The sequence below is a fragment of the Alosa sapidissima genome, chromosome 4 (genome assembly GCF_018492685.1).
Source record: "Alosa sapidissima isolate fAloSap1 chromosome 4, fAloSap1.pri, whole genome shotgun sequence".
Taxonomy (NCBI): domain Eukaryota; kingdom Metazoa; phylum Chordata; class Actinopteri; order Clupeiformes; family Clupeidae; genus Alosa; species Alosa sapidissima.
The window spans coordinates 1295436-1316951 of NC_055960.1; the positions used below are offsets into that span (position 1 = coordinate 1295436).

General features: G+C 41.1%; 1 protein-coding gene across 1 annotated transcript; it reads right to left on the minus strand.

Annotated features, from left to right (window-relative positions):
• Positions 1-13035: 13035 nt before the first annotated feature.
• pck1 (phosphoenolpyruvate carboxykinase 1 (soluble)) lies at positions 13036-19999 on the minus strand. Its single transcript, XM_042088898.1, has 10 exons — positions 19889-19999; positions 19205-19477; positions 18815-18999; positions 18123-18326; positions 17761-17948; positions 17497-17659; positions 17070-17294; positions 16753-16890; positions 14076-14171; positions 13036-13953 (listed from the first exon to the last, which is right to left on the minus strand). The coding sequence occupies exons 2-10, from the start codon at positions 19426-19428 to the stop codon at positions 13496-13498; spliced, it is 1881 nt and encodes a 626-aa protein (XP_041944832.1). The 5' UTR covers positions 19429-19477; positions 19889-19999; the 3' UTR covers positions 13036-13495.
• Between the last annotated feature and the right edge of the window lie 1517 nt (positions 20000-21516).

Below are 21516 nucleotides of genomic sequence, written 5' to 3' on the forward strand. Positions count from 1 at the left end.
ATGACAAAAGGTATTAGTCACAGTATCAGGTGTGATTTTGGTCCATTGTTCTAAACAGATTCCAGGGGTCCCTCTTGTGAATCCTGATATTTAGTTACTTCCAGAACTGTTTAATTGAATTTAATTGAATTGGCTGCCTTCAAGTCTTTCTGGAGCTTTCTCCGAGTGGTCCTTGGCTCTTGGAATTGACTATCCTTCTGACTCCCTGGTCAGAAATATTGCGTGGCCGGTTGATGATGCAGTGATGTTTCTTCCACTTGCAGATAATGGCTCCCATGCTGCTTACTGAAGATTCTGAAGTTTTGAAATGCATCTGTAACCAGTTTCATTGATATGTTTTGCAACAATAAGGTTGCAAAGGTCTTGGGAGAGCTTTTTGCTTTTATCCATCATGAAATGTTTCTTGTGTGACACCTTGGTAATGAAAAACCTTTTTATAGCCCATCAATATGTAGGCTACTAACCAAGCTTATATTAATTTGCACAGATAGAAAGGATAACTACTCTAACTACTTACAGATTCCAGCTCGTTCCTTCCCTTTCCTTGCCTTAGTGCTTTTTCTTAGCTTGTTCAATACTTTTTCCCTGTGTTATTCCACTTCATTACACATGACTACTTATGGAGTTGTTTGGATTTTTTATGTGTGGATTACCTGAGTTATTAATGCCTGGTGAAAATGTTGTGCCCCCTGTATTCCACTTTTCAAGGGCCCTCTCCTCCATTGGGGCCCTATACTTCCCACTCTCCCCCCTAGTTCGACGCCCCTTTAATCTGCTGAACCTTCTGCTCATTTCCAAATATAAAAAAACTCTCTGCAACTCAACATTAGCCTGCCTGCCTCAGCTGCCTGTGAGGGGCTTTTCAGTTGTGCTGGATTACTGTTCATTGCAAAGCGACGCAAGGATGAGTGCAACTAACTTTGAAAATCAACTACTGCTCAAACTTAAAGGAGAACTCCGGTGATTTTTCACATAGATCTCCATTTCTCAACGTCACCGAGTACTGTCGGTATGAACAAAACTGAAACAATCGGTTTTACCTAGCTCGAGTTGCTGCAGCTACAGCGCTACACACTAGGAGCATGAACATGGCTGCCTTAGCTGCTGGCTGCAGCAACTCGAGCTAGGACCAAAGTCCTTTTCAGGCAAGTACCTCCACTCCACTCGGCGGCCATATTGCAAAACTTTTTGGGCACTTATCGTGCATCTATTTCGGCAGAAATGCGTGTGCGTAAGGCTTCACGACACCAATCTTGCTCCAGCAGCGAGATCACAACAGATGATTGGCACGATGGCACTCAATGTATTTTACAACACACCACATGATTGACTCAATGTATTCACATGTCAACGTTTTGCTGCGGAAGGGTTGTGATATTTTGTATACAACTGACTAACCCCATGCATTACTATGGAGGATTTTTTGAGTGCTGTATCTCCTCATTAGAAAGTCTCTGGTAAAACTGGTTGTTCTGGTACCCCCCCCCCCCCCCTATAAAAAAAGTAACTAAGTAACTTTTACTTAAAGTACATTTTAAATGAACTACTTTTTACTTTTACTTAAGTACATTTTCAGATCGGTATTTTAACTTGTACTTGAGTAATATTTCATCAAGGTATTGGTACTTTTACTTGAGTACAATATTTTCGTACTTTTTCCACCTCTGTATATTTGTAAAAATCAATATATAAGTGATCTAATATGTATTGACTAGTACTAGCTTAGTACATTTTAGTTTTTGTTATTTTAGTTTCACAAATTCACTGATTACCTGTAATGCTTAAGATATACAAATAAAAATTCACCTTTACTTCTGCATCTGGGTCTTCAATTCAACCTACTGACTGAAGCTGACCGATTTCTATAAATGTTTTTGAGAGCACAGGCAGAATTGGTTTGGCATGAGTCTTAATGTAATTCACAGTTCACAGAAAAGTTCCATAAACATGTGCAAGTTCAGTGCCATCAACAGTAAGTTTTCTTTCTGATATTTAAAGAACAGAAATGGGTTTGGCATAAGTAAAGGGTAGGTGTAACAGTCCATTAATAGACATAAAGTGAAGGCTACTGTATTCTCAATGGGTTCAATATCAACACACCCCAGCCAAAACACTTCATAGCAGCATTGGACCATTAAACCACACAATGATTCAAAACATACAGCTAAACAAGGCAAGAAATGGTTAACCGAGAACCATACCAACATTTTAGAGTGGCCCAGCCATAGTCCAGACCTCAATCCATCAAAAAAAGTGAGCACAAGGCCAGAGGGATGGCAAATAATCGCTCAAAACCCAGATTGCTGTTAAAAAGGTGCAGTCTAGAATCATTGTGGAGACATGGATAGGCTTGGTAGGTATTATAAGAACCATTTTGAGAGGTGTGAATGCAAATAAAGATGTTGCCATTGATTATTTAAAAAGGGTATGAATAATTTTGGACACACCATTTTTCATAAAAAAAAATTAAAAAGATGAAAAGGCTTATGTTTTGATCCCATGTTTCTACCACATTGTCTTACAACCTTTTGACACGTGGTAGTGTCATTTTCAGTCAGAACAAACATATTGATAAAGAGAAAATCAACATTGAATCAATATTTGCCAGGGGTATGAATAGTTTTGTTCTTAACTAACTGTATGTATAAGGTTGGGGTAGATCGAGCTCCCCCGAGTTCGCCGGTAGGAGGTTTCACTTCGACATTCATTCCAGTGCACTTAGTTAGAGGCAGGATAAGTCCAACGTCCCACTGGTTTGGATGGGCACTGGAACGCACCATAAGGGCTCAGCACTGACAGGGAGCTCCTAGAGGGCCCAATTTTTCTAGCAGCACCCCTTGCGGGGCAAGGCTCTGTCCCCCTTGGGTTTTAGACTGGACACTTCCAACAGCAATTGGTCAGCTGACCGTAGTGCTCTGGAGGGGATGTGGTGGTGGAGAAGATCAGATACGTACGTGGGGGCCAGACCATGGAGGGATTTGTAGACAGTCAGTAGCAGTTTAAAATAAATGCGGTAGCGGATGGGGAGCCAGTGGAGCGAAGCGAGGACCGGGGTGATATGTTCTCGCTTTTTAGTACAGGTGAGGAGTCGGGCAGCTGAATTCTCAACCAACTGCAGGCGGCGGCGCTGGGAATGGTCAATGCCAGCGTATAGAGCGTTGCAATAGTCCAGTTGAGACTAGTGTAGCCCAGTGCATTAAGGGTTAACCTCTAAAAGCCAGCTGGTCAATGACAGCGCTACCCCTGCGTCTCCACAGCAACCGCAGAAAAACCTTTAAATGAAATCAAACGAAAGACACAAACCAACACAAACTAACACAAACCAATGAGAATAATCTATCGATAAGAACTTATAAACAAAGAAGAAAAGAAACCTGAACGAGAACATAAACCTGACTGGAGGGAAAACAATTTACAGGACTAAATTGAATGGATTGAAGACATCCAGAAGACAAAACTGCAAACAGAACTGCAAACTTTATGAATTGCCCGAACTGCATTGAATGCTGGCTTCGGTCAGGTTTTTTTTATAGTGGATAAAAGAAAGATGAATTGATGGCGAGCCTCCCAGAACCCCTTCACCTTTTCATTTCCCTTCACACCACTGTGGTAGGCAGAGACGGATCATGGCTTGTGCCAAGTGTGCACGTGCACAGGGGCCCTCAGCCAATGGGGGCCCTCGGATTTAAAAAAAAAATTGCCATGAATTTAGGCTAGATTATGCCTGTTAATTTGCGGCACAACTGAATGGTGTTATGGAACCGCGGACCGAAAGAAAAATAAACTAAATGTTTTCCTGATCAATAAATACTTCTTAATTCATAAAATATAGAGGCATAACATTAGGTGGAAGTGGTAGGCTATGAGTGCTCATTCAATGTGTATGCGTGTTTGCGAAAGTGAAACTGACCCACTCGTGGGTAGGTGAATGAAGTGGAGTCCTAGCCTAGAAATCTAGACGCGCCCCTAGCGACCGCAAATGACATTTGCTGCCAGGGCTAGTCTAGCAACTCTCCGTTGGCTTGTGAGCTCCAGAAATCGAAACTTAATCAGGCCAATGAAATCGTGTATAGAGTCGTTAGGTGGGCTTGCAACGGTTTGGCTTGAATTCCCTGCTACTTGAAAACAAATAAGATGGATGTTGCTGCTGGCGAACAGTGTGACACGAGTTAAGCTTTTATTAAGTAGGCAAACGTTTGAACTAGCCAACTAGCTCCGCTGGTGGGAAACGCATGGGACTCATTCGTTAGACCGGCACATCCGGGAACTTGACTCGTGACAAACGTTCCCGCCCCTTTCGGGGGGAAAACAAACAACCCCTCTCATTAACTCCAACGCAAATTAGGGTCAATAAACGTAATTCGTACAGAAATCGCAGGAGTAAATAATAACAAAAAATACCACAAATCAATATGACCACTCAATACATAACCACTTTGCCGGTCGTTGACCGTGAAAGATACCTACAAAAGCTTAATTCAATTAATATAAAAACATGTCCCTTCAGTCTCCCGAGTAGGCTACGAAGTGGTGCAACAACCCCACTCAGTGACCAGAAGTGTCATACGGTCTTCTCTTCTTATGGCTTGCATAATTTTCTTCTGTCAGGATTTTTTTTGAGGACATGGTAGGCAAAAGAAACTCAGGGAGGGGTTCTTAGATGTGTGGTTGGTACATGTCTACCGGTTCACTCTGGCTTGTTCTGAGGGAATGTTTTCCCCTCAAAAGGGGCATGGCGCAAACAACCTGCTCTGTGTGACGCGGGTCCGGTTGTAAGTATGGCGCTGCTGCTGTCCTATTGCGTGCAGAGGGAATTTGAAAGACAACTGATTATCCCGCCCCTCGGACTGAGCACTGCGAACGGTGAGTGTCCAGACCCTACATTTTAATGTGGGTCTGGCTCGTCAGGCTAGTGGATTCCTGCAATGTTCATGAAAACAGCATAGCGATTGGATAGCCTAATACATCGCGACTTGTTGTAGGCCTAACAGTAGCTTATATCATAGCAAATAGCCTATGGCGATGCCGATGACAGATAGGCCTACACTTATTTCACTCGTCTCGCTGGAGTGAGAGCATAATGTGGGCTGTTGCGCAAAGAAATTAATTAGGGAGATGATCTGCATCTCCATTTACCAAACGCTATAGTTTGCTAACATCTCCACTGTTAACGTAAAATATGTCTCCATGCAAGGTAGTGTCAAGCAGCAGTGAAGTGAAAACCTTATCATGCAGGTAGCCAATGTTCACGTCACCTGAGTCAGACAGAAAACGGGCCCTGCTTGCTCTGTTAAAGTTTGTATGCCCCTTCCAAACTGCGTTAAAAGAGTATATTTAACAGCCAGAATTTCGAAATTTTCCCGGGGGAGACACCCCCGAACCCCCCGTAATATGATCAGCACCACCTCTCACAAAATACTATCACATAGGTGCCAACTCTCACGCATTGGCCGTGAGACACACGCATTTGATTAGTTTCACACACTCACACGCCACACCCCCGATTTCTCACGCTGAAGTGTCAACCCGGTCGGTCAGATGCCTGAAAAATGAGTTTAGCCTATCTATAGATCTACCTGTTGAGCCACGGTTATGCTTTCAGAGACGGTGAGAGGGTTCAAGAGCACCCCCTCTCTGTGGAATTTTCTAAATTTTCTCTCATTTGTGATGCTACTTCAGAAGCCGTCCCAGGCGCATTCCCCCGCATTTCCCCGGCTTCAGGTATGCTTTGTATTGTGCTTTGAGTATTTTTCACGCTGAAGTGTCAACCTGGTAGGTCAAATACCTGGCAGATGAGGTTCAACTAAACTAAACCTATACATATGATATCACACATCAGGTGAACGTGCGGAATCTAAGCTTTCCAGTGATATTAGCGCCAAGTTGTTGTGATGAATGGTTCGCGAGAAAATTAACATTGAACCGACGTGCAATTTAGGCTAATCATATTTGCATTTTGCACACAGCACCCATTACTCTCGGTTTAATATTTCACTAACCCTTCACACAACACGTGGCAAACCCAATATCACAATAAACAGCAAACTGTACCGAATATGAGGATATAAAGCATGCCTCTGTGCAATAAGTGGTTCCTGAGTAATCCGGTTTTGAAATTGCAACACATTACAATGACCAATATATTATCTTAAATAAACTAGCTGAATAACACAGGTGACCACTTCTGCATAATTTCATGGAGTGCTGAAATGTACACACATTGTTGAACATTTCTGAACTGTGAAATGTATGTTTTTGTGGTTGTGAACTTATTGCAATATCACCATAACTATTCCACCTGTGTGTGCATGGTTATAATTCTGAAGTGCAAAATAGCTTAGGCTACAGCACAAATATTTCCATAAAAATAAGTCTGACCTCTGAATTTATTTTGAAAGTGCACCTGATTGATGCATTTAAAAGTTAAAATATACAAACATTTCTTAAATTCTTACAAAACACCCACCCACTTTTTAAAATTGTTAGTTTGGACCCCCCCACTTTTGCCTTGCGAAATACCAGTGCTGTTTTCAGCATCTGTTTAGTGCTTCATTGTCATTTTCATTAGATTCTCCCATTTGCGCGTAAATCGCTCATAAACTTTTTTTTTTGTTACACGCATTCTCCCATTCCTCTTCTGTCACACACACAGTGACAAGCGCCAAATCCCCCGCAGTGTTGGAGAGATCAGTCATCCCCCTCACTTTTGATAAGGTAAAAAGCCTTATATGTACGCCAAATAAATAATAACCTATAGGTTTACGCTAGGCTATGTAAAACTCCCCATTAACAGCATCACGTCACTAACCACAGCTAAGATTGCACAATCTCTATTCACTCTGTTGGCTATCTGAAGCCAGTTTGTCTACTTAGATACTGTAAATCCTCAAATTATGGCCGGGGTCTTAAGACAAAGTACAGGCCTTTAGGGGCAGGATTGTATTCGAGACAGCCCTTTATTTCTTATGCACGTTTTATTTTGAGACATGCGTTTCTTGGAGCGGCATACTGGTAGGCCTTCAAAAGCATGACATTTTCGGTTTAGTTTGATATTTAATTTACTTTTGGACTGTTTGATTATATTGTTAAATGTTTGAACTGATGGGCTCTGAACTCTGGGGAGGTATTTGATGATCACTAGTACGTTCCATGTAGTTGAAAGCGTGTTGGGATTTCAAACAAACCATCCGCTTTCATGCGTTCATTGAACGTCTGTGGTGCTGTAATGGAAACCTTATTGCGTAGCCAAGTAGCCTATTGAGTTATTTTTAAATTATGCATGATTTACTTTTTATTAATTTCGTAGGCTGGCTTTATTTTGTTATATAGAAGTATCTAAATAACCTGTTAAAATGTACCAGAATTCAAGAAATTGCATCTAGTCCGTCCAAAAAAAAAATTTCTGGGGGAGGACCCCCATTATACCCCCCCTCTGAATTGTCCCACCCACTTTCACAATGCCTCCGACGCCCATGGTCCTTGTAGTAGGCTAAATCCCTTTAATACCAATGTTCATTTAACTCTGGGACCCTGGTCCCAGGGATGGATTACTGCACGGGCCTTCCGAGCCCAGACCCAGGGGCCCAAGGTGTCAGGGGGCACTGAAGCCCAAGCCTTTGCATGGAATCATTGCCTCAATATCAACACATCAGGATGTAGGCTATGAATCTGATTGAATTTAGTATTGGCCATCCCCAAAATGCTAGCCTGACGAGCCAGACCCACATTAAAATGTAGGGTCTGGGCACTCACCGTTCGCAGTGCTCAGTCCGAGGGGCGGGATAATCGGTTGTCTTTCAAATTCCCTCTGCACGCAATAGGACAGCACTGAGTCCCATGCGTTTTCCCACCAGCGGAGCTAGTTGGCTAGTTCAAACTTTTGCTATCTCAAAACAAGCTTAACTTGTGTCACACTGTTGTCCAACAGCAATATCCATCTTCTTTGTTTTCAAGTAGCAGGGAATTCAAGCCAAACCGTTGCAACTCTGCCATCAATCATTATGTTATGCCCCCCTAACGACTCTATAGATGATTTAATTGGCCTGATAGAAGTTTAATTTTTCGAGCTCACAAGCCAACGGAGAGTTGCTAGACTAGCCCTGGAAGCAAATGTAATTTGCTGCCGCTAGGGTGTGTCTAGATTTCTAAGCTACCAAAATGCACCAGAATACAGGAAATCACATCAAACAAATGAAAAAAAATCCAGGGTAGGACCCCCAAACCCCCCTTCCACATATGCGACAATTAGTGGGGAGCCTTTAATACATGTGGGCCCAGGGGCCCGAAAGTTCATAATCCGTCCATGCCTGGTCCCTACACCTGAGAACCACTGATGTACGTTTTTTTTACTGTACGGTATAATGCTGAATGAGCAAAACAAAATTTTTGGTTGGCCCCACCAAATCTCACTCCAAGGTTTTTTGAAAAGTTGGCAGCCCTGCTATCAACGTCCCTGCTACCGGTCTGTCAGAAATATGACAACTGTTGTCCGTTAAGTGAAAAATGTTGCAGACTGTTTGGACAGCAAAGAGAGATTACAGCCTAATAATAAAAACAGCTACTGGAATTCATTTCTGTGTGGGCCTGAGTTATAATATATGACATAATGTACTACATTTTCATTGTGTGAAATTGTGCACCAGCCTGCACAGCGACAGCAAAGAGAGAAGCGCTGGCTGCACGCGCACGTCACTTGCACACGCAAACGCGCCCGTCAGGGGGAGGGGGGGGCTTTTTTGATAGTGTGCACAGGGGACCATATTTGTTTAATCCGTCCCTGGTGGTAGGACTGTAAGACTGACCCAGACTGACCTTTTGACTATTCCCTGACTTAACCCTTCCTGATAACTTCTGAATGAACATTGAAAACGGGTCCCACAGACCTGAACACCTTACAAGGGTTAACTGCAGTGAAACCATGATAAAACAATAGTGATAAACCATGAGGTCTCCGTACTGACATCTGCAGCGGAAGTCAAGTCAAGTCAAGTCAAGTTTATTTATATAGCACATTTCATACACAGAGGTCATTCAATGTGCTTTACATAAACAAAACCAAACAATAATAACAAATAAAAGCATAGAAGGGCAATATAGTCAAAGAATAGTTAAAAGGTAAAGATCATAATAAAAAGAAAACATAAAACACAAGGTAAAATCATTTAAAAATAAAGAATAATTAGTAAGCAAAAACAAAGGCAAAAGTAGTAAAAAAAGTAATAAAAGACAAAGTAGAATAATTATCGAGGCAGATTCAGAATTTGTAACTCGGCACAGTTAGCAGAAAGCGTCTGAGAACAGTTTGGTCTTAAGTCTAGATTTAAAACTGGCTACAGTTGGGGCCTTTTTAATGTCATCCGAAAGTTGGTTCCACAGCACCATGTTTAGTTCTAACTGTAGGTTTTACTAGCAGGTTTTTCACCTGGGACCTGAGAGGACGAGACGGTGTGTACTGCTGAAGCATGTCTGACAAGTATTTAGGTCCTGCTCCATTTACTGATTTATAAACAAGCAATAGTGCTTTAAAGTCAATTCTGTGATTTACTGGAAGCCAGTGCAAGGACTTAAGAATTGGAGTAATGTGGTCAGTTCTTTTAGTTTTTGTTAGAGTCCTAGCTGCTGCATTTTGTATCACCTGAAGCTGTTTAATAGTCTTTTTAGGAAGGCCTGTGAACAGTCCATTGCAGTAATCAACCCTGCTGGAGATAAATGCATGAATGAGTTTTTCTAAGTCATGTTTTGACATCAGCCCTCTGAGTTTGACAATATTTTTGAGGTGGTAAAAAGCTGATTTAGTTATCGCTTTCATGTGGCTGTTGAAATTTAGATCACTGTCAATTAATACACCAAGATTTTTAACAGTATCCTTTGCCTTCAACCCTTTTGTGTCAAGGAGAGTGGCAACCCTAAGTCTTTCCTCATTTTTACCAAATATAATTACTTCAGTTTTTTCTTTGTTCAGCTGAAGAAAATGTTGAGACATCCAGGTGTTGATTTGTTCTATACACTGACACATAGATTCAAGAGGACCATAGTTGTTTGGTGATAGAGCTAAGTAAATTTGTGTGTCATCTGCATAGCTATGATATGAAATCAAATTATTTTGAATGATTTGTCCAAGTGGGAGCATATAGAGGTTGAATAATAGTGGCCCCAAGATCGACCCCTGGGGAACACCACAGGTCAAGGACGTTGGTGTTGAGGTACAGTTTCCGATGGCAACAAAGAAGCTCCTTTCTTGTAGATATGATTTTAGCCAGCTGATAACTATGCCTGTAAATCCAACCCAGTGTTCTAGTCTGTGTAGTAAAATATTGTGATCAACAGTGTCAAATGCTGCACTAAGGTCCAGTAGCACTAGGACTGATGTTTTACCTGAATCTGTGTTGAGGCGTATGTCATTGGAAACTTTAATGAGAGCTGTTTCAGTGCTGTGATTTGCCCGAAAACCAGACTGAAAGTAATCAAAATACCCATTTGATGTTAGGAAGGTGGTTAATTGATTAAAGACTACTTTTTCAATAATTTTGCCAATAAAAGGTAGATTGGATATGGGCCTGTAATTGTTTAGCATGGAGGCATCCAGGTTATTCTTCTTGAGAAGTGGCTTTACAACAGCTGTTTTCAGTGACTTAGGAAAAGTGCCAGACAGCAGTGATACATTTACAATTTGAAGGACATCCGCCGCTATGAGGTGAAAAACAGTTTTGAAGAAATTGGTAGGCAGAGTGTCTAAGACACATGTGGAAGGGCTGAGATTCTGTACCGTTGTTTCAAGTGTTTTGTAGTCTATCAAGCTGAACTCTGACATCAAGTTTAGTTTCCCTCTGTTTGTTGCTGGAGGTTCAGGTTGTTGAATTTGTAATTGAGCAGATATGTTGAGAACTCATTGCATTTATTAGTTGAGAGAAGTTCAGGCGCTAATTGTGAGGGGGGATTTGTTAACTTATCAACAGTTGAAAATAGAATACGAGTGTTATTTGAACTTCTATTGATAATGTTAGAAAAGAAAGACTGTCTTGCTTTGCATATTTCAGAGTTATATGTGTGGAGCATCTCTTTATGGATTTCATAGTGGATCTGAAGTTTGTATTTATGCCATTTTCTTTCAGTCTTCCTACACTCTCTTTTTAGAAGTTTAACTGCTGGATTTTGCCTCCATGGTGCTTTCTGTTTGTCCTTAACTTTCTTGAATTGTAATGGAGCAATGTCATCCATAATGTTTGCCATTTTTGCATTAAAGTGATCAAATAAGTCTTCAGAGTCTGACAGTTGACTTGACTTTAGTGAAAGTGCTTGCTCAAAGAGAGCACTTGTCTGATCATTTATGATTCTCCTTTTTACCATCATAGCTGTGTTTTGAGTGTGCGGGGACATAGACACATCAAAGAACACACAGAAATGATCAGATAAGGCCAGGTCTTTAACAGCTGTAGAGACATCGAGACCCTTTGTGATAACAAGGTCGAGGGTATGGCCGAGAGAGTGTGTTGGCCCCTGTACATGCTGTGTTAGGGAGAAAGTATCGATTAGTGCAATGAATTCCTTGGCATAATTGTTTTCAGGATTATCCACATGCAAGTTTAGATCCCCTGATATAATAAGACAGTCAAACTCTATGCAAACAACTGATAGCAGTTCACCTAGCTCTTCAAGAAAAACTTTAGCTGAATGTTTTGGAGGCCTGTAAATTGTCAGTAATAAAATCTGAGGAGAAGACTTAATGCATGCACACAGATATTCAAATGAAGTAAAGTCACCGAATGACGACTGATTGCACTGAAAAGACGTCTTGAAAATTGTGGCTATCCCCCCACCTCTTTTATTTGCTCTGGTAGCACTCAAGAAACTGAAGTTTGGGGGAGCTGATTTGATGAGAGTAGCAGCACTGTTTGCTTGATCTAACCATGTCTCAGTTAAAAGTAAAAAATCAAGGTTGTGTGTGCAAATTAGATCATAAATTAAGAAGATTTGTTTGAAAGAGATCTGATATTTAGGAGTGCTAGTTTTGCTGTAAGTGTTGGGGAAATATGATCCATGGGGGAAATCTGAGGTTGATGTGGTACGGGTAGGAGATTACTCAAAGGGGTAGGAGATTACTCAAAACTACTGTCAGTACCATTTATATTGCAGGGACCCTGAGAATATCATGCAATACAGTCATCATATAATTGTTATACATAATCATATAACTGCTGCCATCTGTATTTTCCACTGCACATTCCATGCTATATGCCGGCTGAGAAAATGAACTAAGAGGTTGCTGCTGCTTAAGAGATCCTTCTAAACGAGGAGGGGGAGGACGAGGGGGTGGAGGTGCCCTTCGCTTCTTTGGTGCTAATGATCTTGGGCTAGTAAAACTGCATGGCTACTGGTAGCAGTCTCTATTCTTGCAGGGAACATCATGTGCTTGGGTGGGGATGGTGATGGGTATTCAGGGGATCCTGTGGAGTTTGAGTGGGTGGTGGGATGAAGGGGTGGGGATGGTGATGGGAGATTAGGGGGGTTTCTGTGGCCTGGGGAGTTTAATTGGGTGGGGACGTGATTGGGTGTGGGTGGTGATGGGAAATCAAGGAGGTTGGGGTTGAAAATTGATCCAGAGTCTCCATCTGCCTGCTGAGGTTCTGGGAAGGCATGTTAGTGCAGTAGATAGCACATCAGTCTTGTAATTTGGAGGTTGTGAGTTCGATCCTCACACAGGGCAGCAAGGGTGCTGCTGGGAGTAGGGAGTTCCCAAGGAGCTCCCAGAGCGCCCAATTTTTCTAGCAGCACCCCTTTGCCGGGCATGGTGCTTAGTTATCAACTATAGTGATAAACCATGGTTATCATGGTTACAAAAAACCATGGTCAAACTATAGTCATGGTTACCCAAAAAAACATGAAACTGAAAAACCATGGTTATTATGTCATAGTAAAACCACGGTTAATTTCCGTAAGGGTCGCAAACAGAACATCCATCCATCCAAAGTAAAAATTCTGATATTATGGCTTTTCTGAAACATACATACTGAAAGTAATGTCAATAACACTTCTAAGTTGAGATTGTCATATTTATTAAGATCTCTCACTTTCTGACATTGAAAAACAGTTATGAAACAACCATGTACAAAAAATGAGAATTTTCTTGTTAAGTGATACAAAGCACCTTAGACAGTATTACAACATAACTATAACTAACAATAATACAATCACTATGCAAATAACATGTCAAGCTTGCAAAAGTATGAATAAGTTATGTCATTAAATAATCTTTCATAAAATTTCACATTTCATGAGAACCTTTTTATGTAATAAACATCTCAGATTAACAAATAACATGATGGACAGAGACGTTAGAAGATTAGCCTTATTTAAAATTAGCATATGGTGAATCCAAACACTTTCACAGATCAAGTGCTCAGTCCCAAAAAATAACTAAAATACTAAATTAAATGATTTCTAAAAGCATTTAAGATACTCGGGAATTAGCAATACAAGGATGTCTCTTTCACTACTCTCACAACCTTTGTACCCTTTTTGCCAGTTGTTCCAGCTCAATCTTTATCTCATTTGGTAGGTCATCATTCACTTCTTTGTCTAAATAAGATCTGATGTCCAGAACTTCCCTCTCCCAAAACTCTCTGGAGAGATGGAACAGCTCATCAAGATCCAATTGTTCATTTAAGCCAGACAGGTTGAGAGAGCCAGGTGCAGGGAGATAGCCTACAGCAGAAGGTATTGCCCCAGATTCTCCACTGAGCCGGCGGAACATCCATTCCAGTACGCGGACATTTTCACCAAAGCCTGGCCAAAGGAAACCTCCACTTGGGCTCTTTCTGAACCAATTCACATGGAAGATCTTGGGCAGCTTAACATCTGGGTGCTGAGCCATGCTCAGCCAGTGGGCCAAGTAATCGCCAAAGTTGTAACCAAAAAAGGGTCGCATGGCAAAGGGGTCATGCATGATCACCTTTCCTGGTGATAGGTAAGCATAACTACATCAGAGAGGATATGTGTATGTTTGTTTCAACATTTATCTTTTCACCACATCTACATAGTGTGTATGAAATTAGGATGTGTTGAGAAGAATGGCTCACCTCTGTGCTCAGCTGCAGCTGTAGCCTCAGATCTCATTGCAGTACCCACAAAGACACCGTGCTGCCAGTTAAATGCCTCATATACAAGTGGTACACCTGCAAAAGTAAACAATGGTTGGGCACTGAGTGACTAGAAACTGTGGGGTAGATGTAGTTAGGCAACACAAACAGCGATTTCGGTCAATGCACTGAAAGCGCACACTGTGCCATACCACATCACATGGAATTTACTAAGCATTCACTTTATCAGGTAAACAGCCCTCATCACCGCCTTTTGACCATAATTTGTGGTGCCCCCAACTGAACGGCATCATTCAATCACAGGCATAATTAAATAGTCAATAAATATATATAAATAATATAATAACATAATAGTACAATATAATATAATAAGATATCAACTAACAGAGATATAATGCAGGGAAGTTCTACTCCACTTACATACTCAACATACTCAAAGTATTTGTGCAGTTATAACAAATTTGATAGCATAGCAGGCATCTATAAGTGGGTGGATGGCATGAACAGACAGACATTAACAAGAACAACAAAATTAAACTTCTATCAGACATCGTGTATAGAGTCGGTGATGGTTCCGTGTGAATTTCCTGCTACTTGAAAACAAAGAAGATGGATGCTGCTGCTTTTTTTAAATTGGCAAAAGTTTGATCAACTAGCCAACTAGCTCCGCTGGTGGGAAAATGCGTGGGACTATGAGTTGTAGCCTATCCTATTGCGTGCAGAGGAAATTTGAAAGACAACCGTTTATCCCGCCCTTCGGATTGAGCAGTGCCAATGGTAAGTTCCCAGACCCTACATCTTGATGTGGGTCTGGCTCGTCAGGCTACTAAACTATGCGTGAGTGTAGCCAGAGAATGTCTAATAAGGGGAGAACTTCTGTTTCTGAACTAGTTGCAGTTCCTTCTGTGGTTCCACATGAGGGCGCTCGCAGGTGAGTCCAGAATGAATGGAGGTCTATGGAGCTTTACCCCTCAAAATCCACTTTTCTCGGGATATAATTTTTTTTCAAGTAATTTGAATATTGTATTCGAAAGGGGAGGCAAAGAAAATACACTTGGTGGAGTATTATATTTTTTAAAGTCACTTAATTGTTCTAAAAAGCCTTTCACACGTGTCAATGACGTCATTAATTAGCACCTGTAAGTAAACCTGTAAGAAAAGGAAAGGACATGACTCCCGGATTATTTTACTTTTGATTGATAATCCATATCCATTTTGCGAAAAATAAAATAAAATCTGAGGGTTTCAGTCGTTAAATAGGTGAAAACTAGCCTGGGTCTGGGAAAATCTTGCCTTGCGTGCGCAATTTAATTAATTCTGCTAGGCAGCCTGGATACCATGGAGCAAATTTTCGCCTCAGTTAGGGGACCAATCACAGAACGGAGGGAGGGCAGTAAGACGATGACGACACACCATAGCCGTTATGAGCCACGTACAGACGCATTTGATAGACATTCGTAGCGCCCAATAAACGGCTCTGGGCATTCGTAAACCACGTTTCAAATACGAGAAAATGAATGCCTAGTTCCCAGACCCCGTCTCATTTGAGATGAGGGTATGACGTTAGCCAGGCTAGGTGAAAACAATAAATTTAGCCATGTAGCTCCATAGGACTACATGTATTTTGGACTCGCCCACGATCGCCATCTAGGTGAACTCTGGTGAACTGCAGCCAAATTCGGTATAGGATTAATAGGGAGTGGGGAGGCTCTCCGTAGACGGGCTCTGGTGTAGCCTAGTTGTTGTTGTGCGTCGCTGGTGTAGTGTAGCTCTGTACTTCGCGCTGGTTGGGGATAAGTAGCCTAGCATACAAAACAAACTCCATGGGGTTTCTGTTTCTGTAGATAAATGTGTTTTGTTATCACACATTTTGGTCATTTATACTGAGAACTGTTACCTTCCCTGCCTTTTCAGTCCAGATCGTCCCGTTAGTTATCATTATATGCTCCAAGACCAAAGTCAGACTCAGCGCCCAATTCACTTCTACTGTAGCTGAAGTCTTGAGCAACAGGCAGATGCAAGACAGTGTGTGCGAAAAATCACCGCTTTATTCAATGGCTAATAGTTTAGACAACGCATTAGTCTTGTTCGCTAACTCTATTTTGGCTGCAATCAGTAGACTGCAGAAGCATCTTCTCTCTTTGCCTCTCTCGCTAGGTGGCCGCTCGCTCTAAATTCTTAAATGAGCCACACCAATTTTACAAAGGTCTCTAGAACTACATAGTCACATGGGATCATGTTTTGTTGCCCTATCAGATTTTACTGAGAGAGAGTGCAAATAGTCCAATAATGTGTTTAGATATGGACACAGTGCCAGTGTGGAGGCTTCTTTTAAACAGAATTGTTTGTTTATTTTTGTTTGAAATAGCCTGCTATTATACATTTTATTTGATACTCATTATTATTTATATTTTAGGCTTATTGTAACAATCAGGGCAGAGAAGAAAATGTATTGCAATTTCATGCTAGTTATTTTGTGGTAGAAATATCGGTATCGGCAAGTACACAAATGTAAATACTCATACTAGTATCGGTTTGATAAAAAATGGTATCGGGACATCCCTATCTGAAATAGACACTAACGTGTTGGTACATCTGCCCCTGTGTGTGAGGCTGTGTGGGTATATGTGGGTGGGTGTCCATAAAAAAAGCTCACCCTCAGGTCTCCTTCCACCAAAGATGATGGCCTCTATTGGAACACCCTCAGGGGACTCCCACAATGGGTCAATGATAGGGCATTGTTTTGCTGGTGTGCAGAAGCGTGAGTTTGGATGGGCACTAGGCTCAACTGTACCTGAGAAATCATATAAATAAGAGCTGAAAGAAAGGACAATGTGGGGGTGTTTTAAGAATGAATAGTAGAGGTGGAGGTGTAAATGGGCATTACAAAATAGTGTGAAAGACATTTGGAAAGTACTATGTAAAAGAGTGAGAGAATACCAGTAAGAGAGAAAATAGATAAAGATGACTCACTGTCCTCCTCTGTCCAGGGTTTGTTTTTCCAGGATGTGACAGATATTCCTTCATCTAGGACCTGGTCCATGCCCTCCCAGTACACACCCCCATCACTTGTCTCTGCTACATTTGTGAAAATGGTGTTCTTACATATGGTAGCCATGGCATTGGGATTGGTCTTTCCAGAGGTTCCTGGGGCAACCCCAAAAAAACCATTCTCTGGATTTATAGCTCGCAGGTTTCCTTTAGGGAAAACAAACACATGCAATGCTTGTGAGTATCCTGGTAATTACTTGGCTTATCTTCTAGGCACTACACATTTCATTCATCTTAACATCAAGTTAATTCATTAAATATAGTGATTCTCTGACTCCTTGAGTGCATGTATAAACAATTTTCAGTCACAGCACACATAATACATGAATATACAGTACAATCTGCTCACCTTCTGAATCAAATTTCATCCAGGCAATGTCATCCCCCACACACTCCACCTTCCAACCAGGTAGTGTGGGATTCAGCATAGCCAAGTTAGTTTTACCACAGGCACTTGGGAATGCTGCTGCCATGTACTTTTTTTGCCCAGCTGGGTTTGTGATACCAAGGATCTATAAACAATGCACATATAAGTTAGGCTGGCGCAAGGTCTGGCTTGGGATTGGTGAGTCTTTAGGTATTGAGCATTATGCTAACGTGTGTTGACACTGACCAGCATGTGTTCAGCTAACCAGCCCTCTTCCTTAGCAATGCGTGAGGCAATGCGGAGTGCAAAACACTTCTTCCCCAGGAGTGAGTTCCCTCCGTAGCCACTCCCAAATGATACAATCTGTCTTTGATCTGGGATGTGAGCTATCAATGTCAGGTCAGGGTTACAGGGCCAGTTATTTACAAGGGACTCTGAAAGACATAAAAATAAATTCTAAGGACACTTACTTAACACTATTATCAATATCATTAATGTCAATAATCAATGATGTAATAGAGATTTATAGCACATTTTATGAAGTAATTGCAGTGTCAGTAAAGTTAGTAAAAATGAAGTGACTAATCTGCGATGTGACAGACACTCACTCTTGAGTGGAAGGGGACAGCCAACGGAGTGAAGGCATTGCACAAACTCTCCATTTCCAAGCTCATTCAGGACAGCCTTCCCCATACGAGTCATCACACGCATACTGGCCACCACATAAGGGGAGTCTGTCAGTTCCACTCCAATCTTTGAGAGTGGAGAACCCACTGGGCCCATACTGAATGGTATCACATACATTGTACGACCTACAACCAAAAAGAAAGCAAACAAGCAAACAAACAGATAAAAACATTTTCACGTTTTCTTCAAGTGTTGTCTTAAAGCAACACCAAAGCACTTTTCCTCTGTCGCACACACGCTATTTGTTTATCCAGCACCGGCTTTGGAAATAACGATGTCCACAGACAAGGTAGAGTATGTTGCATGATTTTATGAAAGTATGATGTATTGCGACATCAGAAGCATGTCAAATTTGTAGTTTCTTATCTCATTCCATCGAACTACAGATCCGCTACCCGATCTGGCAAACTTGCATAGTGCGGTTATAGCCGATAGAGGGTCGCAAAGCGAATGCAGAAGTGCCGTGCACCCTGTTATGAGTTGATGAACCACTGCGATTTTGGAAACATTATTTTAAGGTACAAATTTAGGTACAAAAAGGTTTCATTTAAAGTGTTACTATTCACTTTTATTGTGAAATTCTAAGATGAGCTGAAGAGTAGGCCTACAATACCTTTCATGCAGCCAGGAAATCTTTGAGAGCTGGCTTTATCAAACTCCTCGGGGCTCATCCACCGACCAAGTTGAGACACTCCTCCACCCACAGGACAAGGCACAGCATTTCGTTGTTCCTGTGTGACGATAACTGTCCTACTCTCCACACGTGCTACATCCCGGGGATCTGTTCGCACGAGCCAGCTGACAACATAACCAGCATAACATTTTAAAGAAACCCCCATTTATGAATGACTGCTAAGGTTCGAGATACAGTTGTGATAAAATGTAACGTGCATTAAGCTGCATTAAGACTGAATTTCTATAGGTTTGGATGACTATCCTCAGACTTTAGTCAGACTGATTCCACCACGCTAACAGCTATTTTAACACAGTAATGCCCACTCACCAGTTATCATACTTGTGAAGCTTTTTGATCATGCCCTGCTCTTCCATCTGGGTGAGAATAGCATAGTTCTCTTCCAGCGTGCCATCACAAATATGCAAGGACTCAGGCTGGCACAGTGCGATGTTGGTCTCAATGAACTCCCTTACAGCTGGGGCCAGGGCTCCTAAGTCTCCCTGCACAATGCGAGGTCCAGGCTGGCTCTGAGACTGCAGTTGAGGTGGCATGTTAATGGATTACTGGTTTACTGCTTCCAATTACTGGACAAGAATGCCTCTGTGAAGATAAAAGGGAGATGGAGCTAGGAAAAATATGGCATTTTATGACATTTCTTTTTTATTTATCCCCTGGTGGCTGTGTAATATCTTACTAATATTCATTTCTAAAGTTCCAGACACCATGAATATTAATGCAATTACCAAGAAAACAACATTTAACTGTAGCAGTTGTCATGAGAAAGCTATATGATGGTGTGAAGATATAAGATATCAAAATATTCTAGAAATATAAGTATAGCCTACGCCATAAGTCTATATTCTAGTTGCAGGTAAGGTTAATATTACAATTCAACATAGCAGGGTGATGATAAAAAAACAAGTATGCAATATCAAAACATAGTGAATTGTGTACCAAATTACACAACTGTGAGAAATTAAATGAATTGACGGTGATAGGGAGAAAACTTACTGTCAGAGCCTGTGTTGAAGGTTGAGGTCGTTGGAGGTTGAGGTAGTGTTTTTGTTGCTTGGAGTTTGCTTGTAGAATGTCATCATGATGTTCAGAGTCACAGATTTTATACTTTGGACAATGGAGGAGGAGTAGAAAATGACGTGCATTTATGAGGTAATATGTGAAGAAAGAACACAGCTTTTTTGCTTATTTGCACAAACCCATGCACATACATCCATGCTTGATACAAATGTAAATAATTAAGCTGTGAGAAACTACGTAGATGATGCAGTTAATCATTCTACTGAGCACCCTGTTCTTTAGAGAATGAAAATACTTGATAGTACATTGACTCAGTGAATTGAAGGGGGTCTGAGCGGGCAGTTGAGCTTTGACCCACATAAAAGATGATACAATAATTGCGCCAGCATGTGTGAATGACGTGTCCCTTGCTGGATGCTTGCGGTGATTGGTCAGCAAGCTGGAGGCTCGCCTGTTGGGCACATATGTACAGGTCAAAGTTCTGATACAGAGTAGAGTATTAGCCAGACTACCATAACATCCATAGATACAGTGATATGTAACAGCAAAACTGTTGTGTCAACCAAATTCCATTTCACAAGACTTTGATTTTTTGACTAAATACACCTAAATCATTCTAATGGTTGCTCTACAAATGAGGTCTTAAGGGTGATAGTATATTTGACTTTTTGTCTTTCAATAGAAACAGTGGATGCCTAGACAAACTTGATACAATTTGTCATATTTCACTCTGATTTAAAAGAAATATTTTTCATGAAAGCAAAAATATCAACATGTATCAGATCACCTTCCTTTTCACAACACACTCACATAACTACAAGAATATTTATATTAACTGATACACACAAGCACATAAGTGGAGTGTGGTGGATTAATGTGTTTTTTCATCTTCCAGAACAAAAGGTGTAATTTTTCAGAGGAACCCAGCTCAGTGCTACTCCCACATAGATTTGTTCTCAGTGAAAATAGTATGTTTTTGTCATTTTCTTTGTTTCAAAATTGAAAAATGGCAAGACTATCATATAAAGATAATTACATGAATAGCCATAATATCTAACATAACTGCTCTTGACAGGAGCTGATTTTCTTCAGAGGGTCTTTTGTTACAGGGAGCTTTAGAAAAAGTGTGCTGGAGAAGTTGTTTTGGGGGTTCAACAAATGCTGATGTCAGCTGATTTTACATAAAATCTCCAGATAAGACATAATTTAATGCCACACCGGGGAAATGTACTTGTTACAACAGCCAGGAAGAGAGGTCCAGCAAATAAAAACGAAAAATGATAGAAAAATGTAAAAACAATAGAAAAACTGTTAAAATTGAAAATTAAGTGTGATGAAAGTGTTGCTGCTACTGGAAGAAACTGGAATCCATGCATTTCCACTGAATTATTTTTGGAATCTGATCCCTTATCCTACCTGTTCATTCTTACTTGTCGTTTGACTTATCGTGACTAAATTCAAGATAGCTGCAAACGCTAAACTTCGTGAAGATACTGTCTGCATAAATCGTCTTGTAAGTAAACTACCAGTGCTTTTTCAAAGTTCTCAATGTCTCGTTTTAAATGTCAGGGCCCTCGGAAGTCTACCAATGAAGTGTGGAGATA